Raw genomic sequence first — 23,340 nt, 5'->3', positions numbered from 1 at the left:
ACTGGTGAGTTAGGAGCCAAAATGAAAATGAATTTACATTCATTAAAAAAATAAAATAAAATAAATTATATTTGGTTCAGAATCATGCAAGTTGTGCAGCCCAGATACATTTATATGCATGTTTTATTAAAAAGCTATCTCCTCTGCCATCTTTCATTGGAACCATTACCGCATAATCCCTTTTCCAACCAATCCAAATGCTCTTTATATCAGCAATTAACAATGTTGTAACAGCAGCACTGACCTTCAATGCTTCGGCAGAGTTCAGAAAAGGCCATTTCCTCTAAAGGTTTTATTGCTAGAGAACTCCTCCGTTTGTTCATGTCGTCCTCAGGTGGATACTAGAATTTATTTGCTTGGGGTTTATGGGCTCTAGGCTTGCAGAGGTATATGGTTCAATTTGAGACTCCGCTTTTGCTCCTGCCAAGTAAATAAACTCATCATCAAACAAAAGACAGGCTTGCTTGCATGCACAGCACACTTGGTTTTCTGCAGTGTTGACTACAGAACTCCCAAGAGCTCTGAACGGAGAGAGATGAGGTTGAAAGGCCATCTGCAGACGTTTCCAACTAAGATCATTTGTGTGCTAATTGAATTTGAAACATTCTTTCATAATCTTTTTGAGTGTTCTTCCCTGGCAGCAGCACAAAACCTTCTTTCAGCAAGTCCACCAAGCCAGATACACAGAGAAAGGCACTGACTGCTTCCCCCCAATGAGAATCACACGGCGTATCACTCCACACTCATTCCAGTGTCACCATCCACAGCCAACCACTTGTTTTCGCTCATCTCTTTTATTTTTAGAAGTCATAAAAAATTGATAACAGTGCAAAAGTGATCCTTGATGTGCACAAGGATTTGCTTTAAAGCCTGGTTGAGTCTTCTTCATTGGACTGATGCAATATATTAAATACAGTGCAGAATGCCCATTTTAAAAATGCTACAGTGATTACAGCATACAATATAGTGGTTCTTGGTCAAATATTGTGTATCATGTTCAGTTTAATTCTCTCTCTGTACAAAATTGTCTTCAACTACAACATTCAGCAATATTCTTTAACAACATTTTTTGAAACAAACACATTCACACCCTTATACATAATGGTTGGCCAATAAATGCTTAATCTGTCAGTCAAAAAAAATCAAGTAAACAAGGCAGTTTTAAATAGTGATGCTTCCAGAGCTGTCAAATCATTTCAATTTTATACTATTCACTTTGACATTGTGAGAAAATTAGTGTCAGAGCAGAATTAAGTGCACTTGTTACATGGGTTTGCACTCACAGGCTTTGATGGCCTTGAGTCCAACCATATTTAAAAGCATGTGGACAGTGTCTAAAGATGGTCTTGTATAATCTATGACCAATGTGACGCTGGCCATGCAACCAAACATAAAGCAAAACTTTCAGACCCATTCCATTTTCATGTAACACATGCTTTCATTCTGGGAAGAAAAAAAAAATAAATTTAAGGGAAACCCTGAAAACAATCCCATATGTGCTTATTAAACTCTTTGTCTTTACTGTAATAATCACAGCTTGCGTCCTCAGGTGGGAGGGGGTCCTTTATAATGTAGGGCCAGGTGAAATGAGCGGGTCAGGGTATTGGACCGATGACATGAGGTATCATGGACTGAAATGAGGTACCAGATCATCACAGCGAGCAGGAGGGCAAATAGGATGACAAAAAACCTCAGGGGCCACAACTGCCAGGGGCCTCTTTGCCATTGGCTGCTAGTAGAGGTCTTCGGTTTAATCGGGCCACTGGAAACAGAAAAATATATGATAAAAAGACATTTTTCAGCATTAACAGAAGAAAGAGACAGGTCTCCGCTATGGTGATGGTTGGCATAAATCAGCTGTGCCCAATCTTGCTTCATGGAGGGCCAATTTCCCAAGAGTTTAGCTCCAACCTGCCCCAACACTTGTGCCTGGAAGTTTCTAGCAATTCAAAAGACTCTTGATTAGCTGGTTCAGGTGTGTTTAATTAGGACTGGAGCAAGATAATGACCCACCAGGAGCATAAATCAATTTTAATGTAAGCTTGGTATGCATTGGTGAGGTAAAATTGCTTTAATATGTGCAAATACTGCTCACCGTAGAATTTCTTTTAGGACAGCCTTCATTTAACAATTCCAAAATGTTTCAACGATTCATGTAAAAATGACTTTTAAACGTATGTGTCGTTGCTTCATGTTTAAGTGCATTTAAATTGATTTCTCTGACAAAATTGGCCTCACTGGTCAGGGAAGCATATGACTTCACTTTGTCAAATGATTCTCATTGTATTTTTGTAGTCCAATAGACCTTAAACATGCCTTTTTTGGACACTGCCCAAATCACTGGCTCAAGGTTAACTAAGAATATTGGGTACAATTCTAAATATGTTGGACCACACCGACTTTGATAAATCATTTTCCCAAAAATATCTTAGTCCAGGTTTAGAAAGACCATTTTAGAATTTAGAGTAAATTATGACAGTTTTGAAAGAATCTCTTATGCTCACCAAGGCTGCATTTATTTAAACAAAAATACAGTAATAATGTGAAATATTGATATTTTTGAAAAACTATTCTTTATACATTTTTAAAAAAGCGGAATTTTCAGAAATCATTCTAACATGCTGATCTGGTGCTCAAAAAACATTTAGTTTTTAATATCAATGTTGTAAACAGTTGTGCTGCTTAATATTATTTGTTTTTGTGGAAATGTGAGACATTTTGTAACATCTTTTGTGTCACTTTTGATTAATATAATGCATACTTGTTGAAAAAAAGTATTTTAAACTTTTGAATGCTAGTGCATTTCTGATGCCTATTTTTCCAGCTGTTCAGAGAGAGAGAGAGAGAGAGAGAAAAAAGCAGTTTATCAGAACAAAATACATAATTAGTGCTAACCATATCAAATCAAACACTTTCTCACCGACTCGACTTTGTACAGGTGTTGTCCTCCAATGAGTCGGGGAAGGAAAGTCTCTCCTGCTGCCTCTAGTGACAGAGAGGGACAAGACGATAATAGCTTGAGATTAACAAAGCCCTGCAGGGACGCTATTGTTTACCAGCTCTTTGGCACTGGCACACATTACAAGTGCAATTATGTGTGGGGTGTGTTGAGGTGTAAATCACATCATAAAAATCACACAAGGCGCCACATTCGCTACACATTAACAGGCCTAGCTTTAATTCACAAACCTTAGGTGACCACAAAAGTAGTTATGTAGTTTGTAACACATTTGAAGCTACCGTGTGAGGGTGTTTGGGGCGTAAGCGTCTGCACGAGGGAGATATACCTGTGGGTCTTCGTGACATTGGTAATATTGATGCTGGAGGTCACATGACTGGGACGGGCAGGGGTTGTACCACGTGTGCTGAGTTTGCTGTGGGTGGGGGCGTCTCTGGGGGAGCACGTTCTCCTGATACTCAACTCCCTCCTCCTCCTTTCCGGAAGGCAGAGATGAAAAACTGGAGCGAGGCTATAAAGATTCACAGAAGCAACAAACACTTTTGATTGCCAAAGAGCGGACAGCACAGTTCTCACTACATGTGACAGCTTCGCTATGCTACAAAAGGCAGTTGTAAATCGAAAGAGACGGGCTCCATTAACTAATAAGGTTCAAGTCTTTTTGTGCCCTGTCTTTTTGTGCTCTCTTGTTTTCCTCATTTGCTCTCATTCTTTGAGTCCTTTAATGGGACCAACAGATACGCTGCCTCTACTTTTTCGTGTGACACGTTACACAGGCGCTTTTGGCCCTTTGGCAGTGCCAGTTCCCCACTATGTTTGTGCCCACAATTATGGCTGCCATTAAAGAGCCAGTTAGAGCGGCTGGTCTTTTTCCCCTTCCCTGTAAAGCTGCCAATTAGCCATGAGCACTGAGAAATTACAAGAGGCTCTTTGAAATGGAAATGGTCCCTCTCTCTCGTCAAGGTTTTTCCAAGGCTTCGGCAGGCAAATCGGCCTTTGCATCAGTGCAGAGGATTCTCTTTCCCAGAAACCAACTCCCCCACCCCCCTTCCCTCTCTAAAGGAAGCGTTGAGCTTTTTAAGTCGAGATGGTACAGATTAATTTGAGATGGATTAATTATCATCACGGCTGAATAATATGTGCCTCATATATTCCTCGTGTACATTTATTTTTATGATGCCCCTAATATAGGCTTTTTTCTCCCACAGAAAGATTAATAAATATGGATTTATGATAAACAATTTCACTAGATGACTTGAATAGCTCTATTTGGAAAGAATTAATTGTTCTAGAATGATTTTGTAGGGGAGTGAATCTCCATAGAAAATAAACAAATTAGAAGCATAGATAAAAATACAACAAAGATACAAATTAAATAAACAGTGCTTTGTTTTTCAGGTTCAGAAATTGAATCATCAAATGTATATTAACACTGCATAGTCTTCACTGTATAAATTAAATATAATTCAACTTTGTTAAAGCAGCAAAAGTGATTTTCTCTTTGTATTTTGTTGATTGATTAACATTAATGACAGGAATATTAGGCTGCTGTCACTTTAAGACAAATGCACGGATCCAATATAATGATATGCATTTGTTTTATTTCTCCATGGTTTACATTCATGTTAGCCAAAGCGAATGCATTTGAGGATACTCGAGCATTGACAAGCACAAATAGACGCGGAAGAGAACGTAATTCTGAGTTCGCATGTCATATGTGCGCACAGAAAACAGCGCAAGAGTCCCGAATTGAGTTCTTTCACATCTTAAGCTAGAATGGTTTAAAATCACTTGGATGTTTAAACTGACAGGACCTTAAACATGCAAATAATGAACTTTCCCTGTATGATGGTTAAACTTTAATTAAACTGCAATTAATTAAAGTTAAACTGCAATTAATCCGTGAATTACGTGCATTTCGAACCGTGGTGCCTGCTCTGTACGGATCAATTACGACCCCTATACTTAACAGCGCACAATCACATCCAGCGATATGACTATCGCAGATGCACACTTTGCGATATCGATTCTAAAACTCACTCTATCTATCTATCTATCTATCTATCTATCTATCTATCTATCTATCTATCTATCTATCTATCTATCTATCTATCTATCTATCTATCTATCTATCTATCGAGAGAGAGAGAGAGAGAGAGAGAGAGAGAGAGAGAGAGAGAGAGAGAGAGAGAGAGAGAGAGAGAGAGAGAGAGAGAGAGAGAGGCCCTAATATGAAGAGCACATTGAGGCAGTAAACAGATCTTCAGCAAGTCAATGTGAGGTGGAAAAGCAGCATGATGACCATTACAGAGTCGAGACTGTTATAACGTGCACAGCCTGTGACTGCTGTGCCTTGTCTTAATGAGATTTGGCAAACATTTCTCAATTCACAATTGCACCGATCATCCATTCTGCATTTATGACTGCAGCACTAAATATGTAAACTAATGAAGCAGAAATCAAATCCAGAACAAAATCAGCAAGTTATGAATACTGAACCATGCAGTGTAGGATGAACATACAGTGGGGTCACAGAAGTCAACTAGTGCAATTTAGTGATTTAATACCATTTATAATTTTTTACCCATTTAAAAAAAAAAAAAAAAAAAAAAAAATTTATATTTATATATATATATATATATTTATATTATATATAAAGTAATTTATATATAAAGCAGATTATATATAAAGTAAGACTATAGTTTTTTTAAAATTGTAGTCTCAGACTTTTGGACCCCACTGGATAATAATTCATATAGGATTATTTACCTATTAAACATCAATAGCTACAACTTGGGTGATGTGTAAAATTCATATTCAACTACCATCACTTAGAGAGTCTGTCCTACCATTGATGAAAAGTTCAATGATTTTATATAATTATTTAAAATTAATGGCTGTATAAATGACAAATAAATATATTTAAAGGCCAAAGACTGATTTTATGAGCTGCAATTCATTATAAGCACATGAGCAGCAGCAGCTGGCCATTTATTGCCTCTAAATAAGTGACACTGATATACCACTGGTATTAACAACACAGTTACTTTGCATCAAAAAATTCAATAATATTGACATCAAGCTAATGCCAAAAGCAATCTACGAGAGCCATTAAACCATTTTTGACAGACAGTGTAATGAGAAGCATTACTCACAGAGAAGCTTAAACGTATACATACACTTCAATTCAAAAGATATTTTAATGTTTTTGTGGAAATTGTGATACAGTTCTTTCAGGTTTCTTTTTCCAAGCAAAGTGTACCTGTGAAACATGCTCCGTCTGGACGGCTTTAGAACAAAGTTGATGCGTCTGGCCCAGCCAAGCGCAGATGCGGTCAGGGTCAAAGGTCACAGGCTCAGGAGACCTAGTTTCAGGTGTGGAAGTCTTAAATTGTCTGGCGTGCTGAGGCTTGCCGGCTCTGATGACTATCAAAAACAAACACATGCAAAACAGATGTTAGCAAAGCATAAACAAATCAGGACTATGATGTAAAAAATTGGTTTACTGCAGATTAGACTAGACATTAATTACCATAAAAATGTCTAATCCCTGGATATAAGCACCACATATAACATTTGAAAACTAGTTGCTGCATAGAATATGATTTGACAATGGGCCAAATCACAATACAGAAGCTCAAAAGTTGAGACCTTTGCCCATCATGAACCTTATAAATGAGGTTTTAGGTGGCTATTGGCTTTTTTTCAAGGATATTAGAAAACAAGCCAAATTGAGAGCAGCTCTTCCATGATTATAGAATGATTAAGCGGTGAGAGGGACACTGCCTTCAGTGGATGGCACCAGAGACACTGACCAATCAGGAGCCACGGCTTTACCTGGCACTGGCATCTGGGGTGGGGCCACACGCTCTAAGCTCTTCTCAACGCCCTGAAAAACACAACAAATACGTTCAGCATTCACCTACATTAAAGATATACACAGATGCATGTTATTCACAGACATTTTTACCATCAACGGCTTCCATACATTAAGATGCATTTCTATTGAAAGTAATGTACTTCAATGCACTTGAATAATAGGGTGGCTTAACGTGTTCTAAAGCCAGCTCAATAAGTAAAAACATACCATCTAACTCAGACCTGTAACCATCCATTTGCATGTTACATACCCCTGCATGCTACAACGTGCAAGCACACGTGTGCTTACATCTATGTATGCATACAAAGACACCAACCACCATGTGATCATTTTAGTTGGAGGCCAAAAATGGCTATGCAAAAAAAAAAAAAAAAAAAAAAAAAAAAAAAATCCCTTAATTTGCATTTCAATTACATTTAGTTGCTAGATGGAAAATGTATGCAAATACACAAAGGACCAGCAATCCATGTTTAAATGTATAGTATAATGGAAATAATTATAGAACGAAGTTGGATCTGTCAGATGGACTTACTGGCTGCTTGAAGCTGACAGATGCCCTGTCTGGATGCGAATCCACAGGACTCTTGTAGACTCTCCTCCTCAGAGGATATTTGGCTGGTTCATCTGTGCAAGACACACCTGAGAGGATGGAAGAAAATGTTCCTGATAGGTCAAAGTTAAATTCTGTTTTAAAGTGATAAGCTAATAGAAATGTGTAGCAATCACAAAGTATAAAGGGCTACGGAAAGTATTAAACCATCCAGTCCTCATTTGGTGTCATGATTATTACATAATAACCTGATTGTAATTCGCATGTGAAGCATAAATATCTCTGGAGCACCTGCGGTGGTTTACACCACATGCACGCGGACATATAAACAAAGTGTTAATTTATATTGTGAATGCAAAGTGCTCCAGTTTCACTTTATTTTAACATGCGCTTAGAAATGTTGAACGTGATTCATTTAAGACAGAAATATAGTACTATTGCATAATATGATAATATTTATAACACCAACAGACATCAATAATACACAACAGAGAGCAACAAAAATAGTCAATATTACAACAAAATAATATTTAGGTTGGCTGAGATAAAAAAAATAAAAAAAACACAAAAAAAAAAAAACACGTGGATCAATAGAAATATCTAAAATTGTATTTATATATTAAACATAATTACCGCCCTGTGCAATATTTTTACAGAGCTTTAGAGAAAACAATACTGTACATCAGTGTTATAACTTAAACTATTAAAAATAGTTTTCAGTAACAAATAAAATAGAAAAATTAAAAAATTTAGTTTCTATGTTTTTATTTTAACTACTACAACTAAAACTTAAAGTTATATAGAAATGTGTGTACATAAAAATAATAATAAAGGACAAAACCACGTAGCAAAATTAAACAAATTAAAATGAAAACTGAAAATATTACAAAAGCCAATTCAAAATATTAATAAAAAATATAGTATATAAACAAAATTACAATAACACTACTGTACATTTCAATGTATGGTGTCAAGTGTAATGTGAATAAACTACAAATTAAAGGTATGTGTATCAAGCTTACACAGTAAATGAATTGAACAAAAACAGAAAACTAATCAATTATTTGCATGTCAATTAATCACCACCTAAAGTTTTATGATTGCCATAGACATCTGCACAGGCTTTAAATTGAAGCCCGGACCCGCCCCGTCCCCGAGAACGTTTGGCTCGGGTCGGGTAGCGGACCACTAGATCGCAATGGCCTTATTTGCAGGTAATGGATATGAAGATTGGATTGTATTACAGGGGCAATCCCTACCTGCAGCAGCACTGAAGGAGGACGAGTCTGTGTCATCCCGGGAGATTGACCGACCAATGTCCACCGAAGGGTCCCACTCCAGAACCTGGTGATCTTGACTGGATTGAGGAAGGCAGGCCTGAGACTGAAGCGCCATGGTGCGCTCTAAAAAACACTCATCCTCCAGCATACTCTCAGAGGGACAGCCAGAGTCAGGGGCACACAGAGCCCAGTCCTCTTCAAATACCTGGGATAACACAATTAAACATCTTAAAACACTTGCATTTTCAGAATTACATTTCAGTTTAAAGGTATTTATTTAGAAGGAAGAAGATATGGTTTTTTTAATGTCCTTGAAGCCTCTTATGCTCGCCAAGGCTGCATTTATTTGATCGAAAATACAGCAAAACATTATTTGTTAATTTTATTTCCAAAATAAAATTTCAAATAATAAGTTATCTATTTTAAAATGTAATTTTTTCCTGTGATGGCAAAGCTGAATTTTCAGCATCATTACTAATCTTCACTGTCACATGATCCCTCAGAAATCATTCTAGTATGAGGATTTGGTGCTCAATAAATATTTCTGATTATTATTAATGTTGAAAACAGTTGTGATGCTTATTTTTTGTGGAAACCATGACTTTTTTTCTTTTTTCAGGATTTTTTGATGAATAAAAAGTTTAAAAGAACATTATTTGTTTGAAATAAAATTTTTGTAACAATGTAAATCTTTACTGTCACTTTTCAATCATCAATTTAATGCATCCTTGCTGAGTAAAAGTGAAAAAGTACACATTAAATAATTTTGCAGTTAATTATATTACATCTATCACACAATTATTTATGCAATACAATCAATTCATTTTTAAGTGTGAAAACAACATTCTGAAAATTCTGAGAACATGCTGAACTGGGGTGAGGAGGGGGGAGGGGGGGGGTCTACACATTATAGACATTGTGTGTTTTTTCAGAGCTATGGAAAATTTACAGTGGCAATTCATCATGAGATGTCTGGTGTGGGATTCTATAAACATCCTATATCAGACAACAACATAAAGAACATAAGAACGCTAGACTTTTAGCATGTCTTAACGTGATCCACTTGGACCTAAAGAGACAAAGGCTCACACAAGGAACTTGTTCAAATGGACAGTACATGTATTGTACAGTGGCTGCTTGGCTACAAGACAACAATTCAGGCTATTCAGGGGGTGTATTCATGACTCCCCTGCCAGAACGTATGAAGTTGGATGCTTGAGTAGCTTTCCCTTGGGATAATTTTCTGAAATATGCAACAGCCCTGCCTTGAGCAACAGTGAACTTGAGATGGCACAAATTAAATTATCAAATAAAAAAAAAAGCTATCAGGGGAATATCAGGGGAGAGAAGGGACTTTTTAAGTTTTGTGCATATGGTGCGTGATAATACTGATCTATGGAGGATTGACCAAAAACATTAGCTAAAAGCTACCATGCTAATGCAGATCAGTCAGCTGCTTGGTTGGCTAACATTCGGGGTGGCAAATGAGTTGAAATGATTATACGCACCTTGATTTCAGACCAAAAATGGAGCAATTGAATTACAAGTTCAAAAGAGACTGTGAGAAGACTTTCAGACTTTATCTTAGTTCATTCCAGGTGTGAAAAAAGTTTAATCTCATTTGTGCACATGCAGCATGGATATATACCAGTCTCATGCTGAGCAGACGTGTGTGCAGGCGGCCCAGGCCCTGAAAGACACGAGTACAGTGGAGCAGGAGTTCCTGCAGCTGGCTCTCGATGGCCTGGGCGTCCGCCGGCTCGCTTCTTTGGATCAGCTCTTCTCCGTGCTGGAGTAAATCGTTCAGTTTACCTGCACTCTCTCCAACCGCCTCTTGAAACCCCTGAGAGATAGATATACACAAACATGTTTAATAATCATACACATACAACATCTTTCCTTGATAGTTCTATAGATAAATCCCCAAATAGAACTTATTTTGAATGGAAGTTTTCCTTCAAGCCTATGTTTAGAATCATTAAAATGCCCAAAAGAAAAAAATCTCAATAACAATTAAGGACATTTATGCTCAATTTTTATAACAGCAATGCTATTTTCTTAATAATGAGGAATATGTATAAAATTTAAAATAAAATGATCATAGTTAATTTATAAGTGTTTATTTGTATTAAAAAAAAAAAGAGTATATATTAATATAACAATCATAATAATACTCACTTATGGTCATTGATTATAATCATTATGATGATTATTTCTGTTATTAATATTGCCGTAATTATTATTCTTATCACTATTATGATGATTATCATGATGATGGACTATATTACCATCATCATCACTATTATGATTGTTTATTTATTATCGATTTCTTTAAAAACATAAAATATCTGGAAAAGAAAAGCACTGTGCAGAGAAATATTAATTGTCCTAAAAATAACTTGCAGGTTCTTCATTTAAAATGTATTCATTTTGATTTTGGGGTGACATTGATTCCTGCTCATTTTTATTTTATTTTAATTTTATTCATTTATTTTATTTAAATAACTATGGTTTTTTGCAAAAGGTCTCGTTTCTCATACTTTCAGTGACCTACTATTTGGTTAATAAAGCTCAGAAATGCCTTTCAGGGATTTGAACCTGTAAATTAGATGTTAAAGATCTGCACTTGTTGTGACACAAACCACACTACCCAGATGGCAAACAAACAAACAAACAAACAGAGATCAGATTTCTCTCTGCATGGACCAATCCATAGATCCATGTTTCCTGAGAGTACCTGAAGCTGGTGCATCTTCGAGCAGGTGTCTCTGCCTGAGAAGTGCTCCACTTCAGTCAGCCTGAGGTCCATATCAGCCAGCCACACTGCCATCTCTTCACTCTGCCTCTCAAAATCCTCCCGCTGGCAGACCAAATGCTGTTGCGCACACACACAGACAGAGCGAGCATCATTCTGTCTGACCGTCTACACCCTGATGCTGTTTTTAGCAGAGACAGAGACTGACAGGGAGACACACCAAAATTCTAACAAGGACGTCAAAGCGGCAGACAGGGAGCGGAAATGGCATAAACAAAACAGACACTGTAAAGCCCACAGTAAAGGGGGGCATATGCAATGCAGCCCAGCATAGACCTACAGTGCGCAGGGGTCACTGTGGCTGAAAGGACAGAATTATGTAAGCTGAACGCAGGCAGAGCAGAGGGCTGTATGGATAAAGAGTTAATGGGATTAAAATGAGGGAAGGAATGGGGCAAGAGAGACTTACGCGAGTAGAAAGTAGCAAATAAAACGCCTTTCAAAATCATGTGCTTTTTACGTTTTTCAGCCCCAATAAACAATATATTGAGAACCTAAAAATTTGTAAACTGTAAAATATTATAATTTTAATGGTAAAAAAAAAAAACTATGTAGTAATGATGAAACTTACCATTCAGTTTTTTTACCATTGCATTTTTACAGTGAAAAACTGTAAAATCTAACAGGACATTTCATGTATTTTTACAGTAAAATGCTGTTAAATTTACAGTTTTTGGAAATTTAAGACCAAATCATCTATAATTTACAGAATTCCCTGTGTGAAATTTCACATTTGAAGATTTTTTTATTGAAATATCTTTCTTTTTCTGTTTGTATTACCATGATGGCGTTTTGAATGCGTGTGCATGATACTGCACACCTTATATATTAATATTTACATCAGCTTGTGGAAAAGCTATATTTTATCAGCTTTGAATCTTCATGTGGATTTTTCATTATCACCTGTGTTTTTGATGGCTGTCACTGTATTATAAAAGTACAAAACAGATTTTAGTACTTCAGTAAGTTGGTATATTTACATTATGTCAGTTAGTGAAATATGCAGGTAGCAACTAAAATGTTGCTACCTTTTTTTGCGGTAAAGTTCTGGCAACCACAGCAGCTGTTTTATTTACCATGAATTTCATAGATTTTTTTACAGTGTGCTTGCTTTAAAAGATGTCACATTTTAGCAGTTTGAGGGTCTTTATATACCTTTAACCTGCGACACACAGTCTCCACTGTGTTACTGAGCTGATCCCAGCGCCGTCCGCAGTCCTTCGTCATATCTACGAGCCGTGCGCCCATAGTACCTCTAAACAGGCCGGCCAGAGTTCGACTCTTCTGAGCCAGGCCGTCCAGCTGGGTTAAACGCATCCTGGCCTCAGCACGCAGGTTCTGGAAAGAGATACAAAAACAGTCTGTCTTTGGTTACTGATGACATCATGCGATTAACAAGGAGGTAACCCCCTCTAAAGTGTAAAATTAACCACCGGAAGGTAAAAAATAAATCCCACCAGTTCTCTGAAAAACTAAAGCAGGTTATTTTAAGAAATTTGTGCGAGGGGTTAAGACGGAGGGAGGTGCAACGGTGCTTAGGAGGAGAGCCAAGGAGTTTGATGGCCATTTGGTGTCATTTATCTTCACTGGCACAAGTCCCGGGCTTCTAGACAGTCTGAGTAAATGCGCTGTCGGCGCGCGTGTAAGTGTGTCTGTGTCGTTGATTACACTTTCATTGTAGAAAGCGTCAAAACACTAGCCGGTATCCACTCAGCAACAGACACCTGTAATGACTAATCTGAGATGGCCTTGCACTCATCTTATACAATAACACAGCAGCTAGGAGTTAAGGGGTAAATGATTTTATTATTTTGTTTTGGCAACTCCATTTAAGAGTTTTCACCCTCAGATTTAAACTAGTAAATGGTCAGACTTGTGGCTTTAGCTCTACTGTGTTTCTAGGCCTCAACATTTTCTTTCTTTTCTTCTCCTTTGTGTACAGGGTCCTATCGGGTTAGGAGTGGGTACGAGTGTTTGGAATGTATAAGTTTATGTATGTTATTTTAGGATACGTGTAGTGGGTAATGTGAGCGAAAGTGTAAGTGTGGGCGATGTTTTTTGTTTGTGTCTGTGGTGTATGTATATGGTTTTGAATTTGTAATGAATAAAAAGTTAATAAAAAAAGAAAGAGATTATTTTCTATAAATTGACATTAAGATGTGTATACAAACATTTTCCATTCACCCTGAATGCATGTTATTTTTACTTGGTCACATCACATGATTTTTTTTTTTTTTAAATGCTAGTAACACTTCTTAAAACCATCCAATACAAATTATTTTATTTGTATTTTTTTAAAGAACTTGGCACATATTTTAAAATACATTTTTCCTTTTCTTTGCACACTCTTACCTGTCATTGACCCTAAAATTAAGCATCAAACATTACTGAAATTAGACCCAATGTCTCATTACCTCATACTTTTGTAACTCCTCTTTGGCTGTAACATACAGCACATGGCTGGAGTTCGGGGACGCTGCTATTTTCTCAGCTGATCGAAGCCAGTCGTCCAAGCAGGAGAGTTCTTTCTTGAATTCATACCAGAGCATCCACCTCCTCTCCAGCCTGATGGACCAATAAGAAACAATTAGGTAGGACAGTCTGTACAGATCAGTTATACAGACAGGTTTCCAATACACATGGATGCCTACTCACTTGACGCAGCCCTCAAGAGAGAAGGAAACATCTTGGCTCATGTCTTCAATGGACGACCACTCATTAGAGAACTCGTTCAAATCATCATGTAGTTGAAAGCTTCTCGTGGGACAGCAGGTCTCAGAGGACTGTAAGTAGAGACCACTTTGGTGGTTCGTATCAACACATGTTTGTATCTCTCCTCGGTCTTCATCACTTCCTCTGGGGCCTACTCTAGTGTTTCCATGGTGACTGGCTTTGAGTGACGTCTCTTCTAACATCCTGGCATCACCAAGCGCCACCTGTTTACAACAACACAAAGGGTTCATTAGGATAATTTTGGGAAGTATTTTAGGAAGAATTTAAAACCATTTTAATGACTACGCATGCAGCTTTTAATTGAGAGACTAAAAATAAATCCATTTGTCAGTTTTAAAAGTTAACTAGTAATGCCAAAAGATTATTAAAATGGTGCAAGACTTAAATCAGTGGTGACCAGGATTTAAGATATCATTTTTTTAAATGAATAAAATATTGAATGAATAAATAACTTGAATACACCAAATAATAAATTAATCAATCAATTAGCATGACAATTTCAAAAATAGGCCTACATTCATAAATAAGATACAATGAATAAAGGTAACACTTTACAATAACGTCTCATTTGTTAATATTAGTTAATGTATTAACATGAACTAACAATGATAAATACATTTGTTACAGTACTTATTAATATTTGTTAATGTTAGTTAATAAAAATACGGTCATTCATTGTTTGTTCACAGTGCATTAACTAATGTTAACAAACAACTGATTTTAATAATGTATTAGTAAATGCTGAAATTAACGTTAACTAATATTAATAAATGCTTGAAGTATTGCTCAAAAGTTGACAAACAAAAACGAAAAGTCCTATGCTAAATGTAAACCATTGCATAGTTTTCTTTTTAAATCTCTCATCTAAGAAGAATTTCACGTTCACTGATCACAGTGCATCTGGTTAGAAAAGCTGTGGTTTATCTGCATAGTAAACGAATTAAAACTTTCAGACACAGAGGAAAGTCTCCTGTGCTCTAGGGTATATTTTCAGCCATCAAAAATCATAAATCAGTTTTATGCCCATTACCCAAAGGAGTTACGGCGCTACCGCCACAGCCCTGGCAGAAAAAAAAAAAAAAAAGCCAAATAGATTTTCCTCACTCTAATACCTGCATAATGTGGCTGGCAGAACAAGGTCAGCTATGCCAGGCCATTTCTGCTGTCAATCAAGAGTGATGGTCCCAAAAACTGCCTTGGGCTGACCTCATGAAAAACACTTTTTAAAAAATGTTCAAGAATAGCTTAAGAGCCTACGTCAGTCTCATAAGTGGCCTGCATCAGTATTTATGAAGGACGTGCCTAGCGAGATCACTTGGGGAGAACAGTTCTTTCAAAACTTCAAGCCCAACCAGCTAATAACTCAAAGTTAGATGGGCATAATTTACCTGCAACCTTGCCGTCCGCCTCCACTGCAAGTACACGCTGACTTCCTGCTCAGCCAAAATAATGGTCCCTTCTCAGGGTTTGCCCCAGTGGAGGGCATTAAGCCACTGGACTGAGTCTTAAGGCAGTCAGGTTGAAAATCGAAGTCACCATTATTGCTTTTCTAAACCTGCAGAGAATGTTGCTCTCGCCTGAGGAGTAATGGAGTGCAAACACGACTGCAATCCATACTCTATTCCTAACCTTTTCAGAAGTAAGCAAACTTATTGCAGGCTGTAGGCCATATCCCATCTCATCGGTGAGCTTGTGTCTTGATGAACAGGTGTGTACGTGTGACACCCAACAGGCGTGCAATGACACAATGACTGTTAATGGGACGTTAAGACTCTGATTTCATGCTGATTTTCACCCCGTAGGCCTACAGAACATCCCAGCCCAGCTTAAGTTACATATCATAATGCTCCAACACAAACCAAACCAGGGAGATTGTCATACAAGCCTAAGACGTGGAATAGGGGTATAGCAAGTTCTCACAGGTGTATAGCAAGTTCTCACAGGTGTAAATGTGAAACAAACGTTACCATTTTGATATCCAATCCAGTCTCAGACAGCTTGACCATAGTAATCATATACATGTAATCCTGCAAGAAAGTCATGGACAAGGATCATGGTAAATTAATATATATAGCAGGGTCAAAAATCAGCATGAGACACCAAAGGATGTAAATGACAGGCCGGATTACAGATGCTTAGTCATCCCATTCAGCTAGTGTCGGTGGTTTGGCTAGAAACAGACGAGGCAGGTGCATCTGGGGATCTTTCCATAACACAGCCCGCATTTGAATGAGCCGGAGTTGAATAAACACGCAAACTGCTGTCTGCGAGTGTGACAGAGGACAAAAAGCCCTTACAATTAGGCAAAAGGTGATGCAGGATGAGTCTGCATGTGGAAGCAAATGAAAAGTAATGATGCATTCAATACATCAATGGCGTTTCAGTATTTAGCATTCAGTACATCTTTTCCAGATCATATGACACCTCTGTACAGACACAAAACACCCTCACAGGACATGAACGTCTCTCTGGAGAGAACATCGTTTTTTTCTCTCTTAACGGCGGATAAAGCGGAGCTTGTCTCCTTGCCGCCGAATAAACCTCACGGCAAACTGAGGTAAAGTTACCCTTTCGGTGGCCAATGACAATTACTTCCCTTGGCTTATGATAAGCATGGGAAAGGTCATAACATTTTAAAATCTCAGACTGTTGCTGTTTTCATCCAAAGCAGTAAACACCCAATCTCTTGCCAAGCTCGGGGCTCGGACTGCATCTCATCCCACACGCCGCCAAGCAAAAAGTATAACCGACAATTTCTGCCCACATTCTATTGATTAATTTGAGGTGGAGGACAAAACAGTGTGTGTCTAATGACTCTAATCAATCACATCACTGAAAACATCACTGAAAAGCTAAATGCTAATTAGACTCATGGACCAACATTCTAGATGTAAACTAACTTTCCTACAATAACTAAGTATGGACTAAGACTACAACATGCAGTAAGGAATCTAAGGATATAAAAGATAGCGCTGCTTAATCTAATTCATATCAGTAGATCTAAACTGGTGACCAAAAAAGGAGGGGGGGGGGGGGACGACGACGACGACAAAGCTAAAAGCAAATAATAATAAAACAATGAATAATCACTTAATGTCCATTTATTTAAAGAAACATCTAGATAAAACTACTAAAATAGAGAAATAAACAAATGTACACCTAATAAATAAACACTTCAAGTGGTGAAAATCAAATTAACGTGTTTATGTGGCGTTTTTAAAATGCTTTAAGACAAATCATCTGCAAATTCAGCCAACACCATAACTGAGAATTTTCTCCTTAAAATTGCAGTGTACCGAAGATAGGCTGCGTCTGAAATCTTAAAAATACTGCCTTCGGAGTAAGCATTCCAATGTAGGAAGGCATTAGGGCGCATCCGTATCAATTGTTAGCTTGCTCCTGTAAAACCTTCATCGGATTGATTTTTGAAGGCTGGCAGGATATCCCACAATCCTATGCTTTCCAATCGGTGACAGCTGAGCTAAATGCTTACGTGGCATCTGAAAGTTGCGGTTGGTGGTCAGTTTGTGTGTAAAAGCACTTTTTGACCAACGCTAATCACTTTTGATGTCATTTCTAGTGGGAAATTTCTATTGTAGTAATTAAATATGCTCTAGTTATCATCCAAGCTCTCTCTATTTTACTGTAGAATATTAAACCGTTACACTGCCTCAAAAAAAAGTCTGTCGAAAATCAGTTTTGTGAGGTACCATTGAGTGCAAACGCTGCCAGCAAAGTCATCGCCTGAGCAGCGAGGCAACAAATCAGCTGCCTAAGGTTTCGGACGCAACGATAGTCACAAAAATGTGTTTTGAAACCATGTAAACAATCCTGTCAATGTGCGGGTGGAAATTTCCTATAATTCCTATCATGCTCTGTGGCCATTTTAACACAATGAGCAAAAGACCACCTTTAAGAAAGGACAGGAAAAACAGGTACATAAAGTGGGTGAATTGTGAATTATAGGGGGGGGATTAGCATATTCATGAGTCAGCGTATACAAAATGAAGCATAGGTGTAGTTACATTCAAGCTATTTCAAGGCATTAAGAAATTATTTTCACTGGAAAAAAAAAAATTTAGATGTCATTTTGACTATCAAAGATTACAATTATTGACTGGAAGGGGATTTCAAATAAATACCAACAGTATATAAAGCAACAACAACAACAAAGCATGCACACATTTATAAAAGAATTATACCTAATAAAAAAGCTGCCTTTTTTGTACTTGCAAAATTTGGAAAAATTAAAAATATTGAGAAATATATTGCATTTTGCGCTAGCCCTTACTGTGTACTTGCATGCTAAAGTTTTTATTTTAGGTTTTACAGACATTTGGAACCGTATTGGGCCACCACTTGATGTGCAATGTAAAATCTTCAAGCAAAACCAGTGGTTTAACATGATGAACACCACAACCCCGCACAATTTTAACACCATTTGCTCAGTGGGAGTCACAATATTACGACATTCTAAAATAGTTCTGCCTGATTGAGCCATCCTGTTCAGAAAATGTATTTTTAATCGAAAACGTGTGCACACACTTCCAGTGAGGTGACAGCGTTCCACCCACTCCCGTCTGTACCGTCCCATGGAGGTGGTCTGAGGGACATCTGTGTTTCCGGTAATGGGTGCTCATGAAGACGGAGGAGATAAGGACCCTGGTGCTCTGCACCGCTTGAGCTCGAACCTCCCCGTTCTCACAGAGACTGCACTCATTGTCTCTTTGGTGCCACAGGCCCAAATCGCAAACAAACAGGCCTTTCTCAGCACCCGGATAGGGAGAAGAGGCCAGTGCCAAGACACCTGATCTGATCCACTACACACACACAAAGCAAGAGACGAACCAGTCCCCCCTCCTCTCCTTGGGCCCCTCAGAGGCCAAGCTGTGTAGAGGGCAAAAGAGCATCGGTACAGCAAACTCGCCTGTGAACCACAGTTCATTATTGAGTCTCAATTCAAGTCCGACCGTGCCCTTAATTCTCTTAATAAGAGGCGAATGCTCTCTGAGAAATTGTTAGTTTGTGATTAAAGTAGCTAGATCAGCCTTCAAATCCAATCCAGGCTTCTTCTAATCCCATTTACAGCACTCACAATCTGGTGAGAGTTCTCAGACAGCATCCTCTTGGATTTGCCTCCATTTCCCATGCTTAAGACAACATAATTCCAAAAACAACAGATGACAAAGAAGATCTGCTGCTTTGTGACAATATCAAAGGTATAATGAGGACATCATCCATTAACTGCAGCACATAGCCAAAGGCAAGTTACTCCAAAAGGCACTCTTGTTAAGAAGACGAATTTGATCGCTCCACATGAATGCGTCATTGCTAGAGATGGAAATGATTGCCCTCTCAGCTGTGATTCCCCTGCTAGCAGACGTCTGACAGGTGTTGTGCTCAGGGAGAATAACACAGACTCATTCACCTGACAACTGAGGATTCATTCAAGGACAGACAGAGTTTTACAAAGCAGAATGTCTGTTTGCCATGCCTGAAGCAAGGTCATTCTCTCAGGAGAGAGAAAGAAATAACATGCCTCTCTAGAGGAGTGAAATATTATTTATATATAACATTTAAAATAAATAAATAAATAAATAAATATATAAAAATGTAAATCCAAAGCTATGTATAAAGTATAAGTCAAAGCTGAACTAAATCACAGATCAACTTCGTCCCTCCTTGCTTTCATTATATGTGCATGCCAGAATACAAAACTGTCATTCATCCTTCACAAGTGTTGGTGAAATCTGATTCCTGGTTTTCAAACAAAGCTCTGCTCAGGGGGCATCTGCAGTTTCAGCAACGAAACTGGCCAGTAGCAAAAGGGAGGAGAAAGCTCTTTAAAAAAAAAGTCTAACAATGAAAGCCAGTAGTAGCATTAGACTGAATGGCCAATTACTACTGATGCATGACACCATTCATCATTAAACTCAGCATGGTGTCATTCTGGCAAAGAAGTGTGTTTTGTTGAATGCATCTATACCCTGTCCTGAACCATAATGGGCCTGGGAGGGGATATTTAGAACGAAAAGACAAAGCAGGAAGCTCTCTTTTGCCCTTTTAAACCAACATACATTTCTTTCAACCAACAATCTTCAAATAATCCCACTTCTGGGGTCTTTCTAGAGCAGGAAGCCAGAACAGTATAACCAAAGAACAGGACAAGTACAAGCAGAAGGAAAACTTCATTCTCTGTGCTCACAGCACTTTTTCCTGACACTGCTTAAACCCTGGTTTGTTGGGCCTCAATCAAATCATTGGGTTTAGGTCTACGTTTGAAATAGTGAACATCAAATTAGTGGGTATATTGACGGCAAATCAGATAATTGTTTTTAAAGGGCTCACTGGAAGGCCCCGGGCAGATTGAGATAAGAGTAAGATGTCTAGAAAAATAAAACACCAACTCAAGTTCTTCAAGCCATGCAGTCTTGAAATCCACTCAGATGGATGAAATGGCAGAAAAAAGCTAATATGTAGTTGTTAGTTTCACAATCAGCTGTCTGAACATTAATTATTTAACATTTTTCATATCATTCTCATCATGATGTAGTAGACAGTGTGCAGTTTTTCCCACCACAGAGGACACTGTAAATTACATTCTTATGCTAATGATGGCAAGTTGGCAACCGATACGGAGAGATCTGAGATATTAATGATAGAAACATATGGGGAAGGAGATGACGTCTGGAGGCTGGAATCATTAATTTATTTGTTTTTTAGTAAAATTAAATGTTTTAAAATACTTATTCTATCTATACATTTATTCTATTCTAAATATAAAATAAATTAGAAAAAACAAAGTCACAAGTTTGGACACATTTCACAATATGTTTCTCATGTGAATTTTTTAAATTATATATATATATATATATGCATTTCTTTAGAGCTGTAATGTAGACAAACAGCAGTCACTGAAAAACAGCTTACGGTAAAAATCCCATACTTCCATTTGAGATATTATAGTTTTACTTACTTGCTAATCACTTCTAAAATGTGGAAATATTAAAGAATGAGTAGGTGTGTCCAATCTTGACTAATAGTAGGCCTTATGTCTTAAAGCAGGTTGTAGAGGCTCTATGACTCATTATGGTTGAAAATGTTATTTAAGCCCATTAAAACTAATTTGATAAACAACAAAAGATCTCTGACCCTGAATACAGGCCCAGTTTAAATTGCAAGAGGCATCAGATGCCATTGCGGGAATAATCATTGAGCATGGAGTATCACATTCAACAGTAGTCTTGTAACCTGATGGTCTGGTGTTGTCACCCAACTGGTGAGTCATGCATACCATTCCACAACAACAGAAACACATTTAAATACTTTGAAAACAATGGCTTGTATAGAGGCAAAGCACTTAAACACGCCTTTTGCAAACTGTCACGTGCGTAATTACCATCTGGTACGTCTGCCAAAAAGTTTGTCCCTGTGTTTACATACTAGAACAAGTAATATTGAAAGAGAATTCGATTAGTGATAAATATGATTTTCGTCGAAAATCTACCCATACATGTATAAATAATTATACACTACGCTGATTAAATGCACGCGCTAAATGCACAAACGCGTAAAGCACGTGAACAAAGTTTGTAAGCGATTTAAAAAAAATGAAATTGTATTTTATTCCTTTTAAGACTTACGTGCAAACCTGTCACTCCAGCTTTCAGCTTTTTCCTTCAGGGAATCCCTCGGGGTTTCAGCAATCATACATGAGCAAAAGTTTTTATCCGCAGGGAGAAAATACTTCTGATCAGCTTTGAAATATCAGGTTGTATGCTTTACTAACACGCATCAAATAAGAAACAACACTAAGTTATGTTGTGCGATAAAGAGAAACTCTGTTGCAGGTCACTTAACACAGTCACCAGTCTTTTGAGTTGTAAGCAAATTGAACTGTCACCTGACACAGGTGAGAGGAAGCCACGCCCCCCGAGCGGTTCATCCGCTCCTCCTACTCACCTTTACAACTCTTCTGCGTGACTTCAAGCACGGATATTTACGGAAATAAAATATGATAAATTGTTATTTTTGTAATAGAAAAGGTGAACAAAGCGAAAATAAACTGTTATAAATGAATGTACACAACAAGAAAACATGCTACATAAAGTAGGCGTATGTTAAAAATGATTTTGTTCATACATATTGAAGACACGTGCATTTATCTCTGCTGTGATATTATCTCATAAATTAGCTGCCATGTCATTCAAGAACATTTCATTAATACTTTTCATAACACATATAGACCTGTAAGCAGAATAGAGGGATGCAAATAGTTTTTTATGATACAAAAGAGGCCATCAAATCATAAAATCAGTTGCTATATAGGCTACAGAAGTTTGCATGTCTGATGGTGCTGTATTCAATGTAATATGCATATTCTAATGCAACCATTTGAATCAGCATCTTTTTAATCAGTATTTTTGTATTTTGAAACTTTTTATGAAACATGTAGGGCTGTAGGGAGAATTTTGGGAATTTCTATTATTATTTGAAAGTGCAAATGTTTGCTTGTGTGATGATACAGTACTCAATATAATACGCTAAATAATAAAACTAAAATTTAAAATGAATTAAAATTAAACTAAAGAAATGATCAAAAAATCCCCAATATTGAACATGGTTGACTGGTCAGCATTTATTTAATAAGTGTATATATAGATATATTGATGGATACAAGATAGATAGATAGATAGATAGATAGATAGATAGATAGATAGATAGATAGATAGATAGATAGATAGATAGATACAAGAGGCATCAACTCATTTTATTCAGTGTGTTTCTTTCAAAATAAGCTGCTCAGTACATATACTGACCAGGAACTGCAGCATGAATGCATGTTGTATTGGAGGGATGGATTAGCTCACTGTATATTAATAGGCAGATCTCCCATAGGAGCTCCTTTTGTTGATTACGGGGAAACAAAGAAAAAGGTCCCATAAGGGGCCAATGCAGTCTCTGCTGTCTGACAACTGCTGGATATGAACTTGGCAGGACACCATTTAGCCCCCTTGAAGAGCATGTGTGAGCAGACGGTACTGATACACCAGGGTGCACCAATCCGGCGGCCAACCTTCACTCATGTACCCCGTGTTCACTCATGCAGTCACCATTTGTCTC

At 37.6% G+C, this 23,340-nt stretch overlaps 1 protein-coding gene across 1 annotated transcript; it reads right to left on the bottom strand.

Moving 5' to 3' along the window:
• Positions 1 to 367: 367 nt before the first annotated feature.
• Positions 368 to 22,118, bottom strand: LOC307167085 (nesprin-2). The gene is made up of 13 exons (XM_079886015.1): positions 21,861 to 22,118; positions 14,140 to 14,420; positions 13,899 to 14,049; positions 12,640 to 12,822; positions 11,407 to 11,544; positions 10,318 to 10,512; positions 8,649 to 8,874; positions 7,372 to 7,478; positions 6,797 to 6,848; positions 6,222 to 6,385; positions 3,288 to 3,470; positions 2,921 to 2,985; positions 368 to 1,762 (listed from the first exon to the last, which is right to left on the bottom strand). Exons 2-13 carry the CDS (start codon positions 14,397 to 14,399, stop codon positions 1,546 to 1,548), a joined length of 1,941 nt encoding a protein of 646 aa, XP_079742141.1. The 5' UTR covers positions 14,400 to 14,420; positions 21,861 to 22,118; the 3' UTR covers positions 368 to 1,545.
• Positions 22,119 to 23,340: the final 1,222 nt, after the last annotated feature.

This window comes from Squalius cephalus (genome assembly GCF_949319135.1).
Source record: "Squalius cephalus genome assembly, chromosome: 11".
Lineage (NCBI taxonomy): Eukaryota > Metazoa > Chordata > Actinopteri > Cypriniformes > Leuciscidae > Squalius > Squalius cephalus.
The sequence above is the reverse complement of the archived record's forward strand: the minus strand, read 5'-3'. Positions and strand labels throughout refer to the sequence as shown.

Coding starts and splice junctions, on each gene's coding strand:
- LOC307167085 (XM_079886015.1), bottom strand. CDS start 14,399: ATGTTAGAAGAGACGTCACTCAAAGCCAGTCACCATGGAAACACTAGA. Junction 7,479..8,648: donor CTCCTTCAGTGCTGCTGCAG/GTAGGGATTGCC, acceptor CCATCCTCTCAG/GTGTGTCTTGCACAGATGAA. Junction 6,386..6,796: donor ACCCCAGATGCCAGTGCCAG/GTAAAGCCGTGG, acceptor TGTTTTTGATAG/TCATCAGAGCCGGCAAGCCT.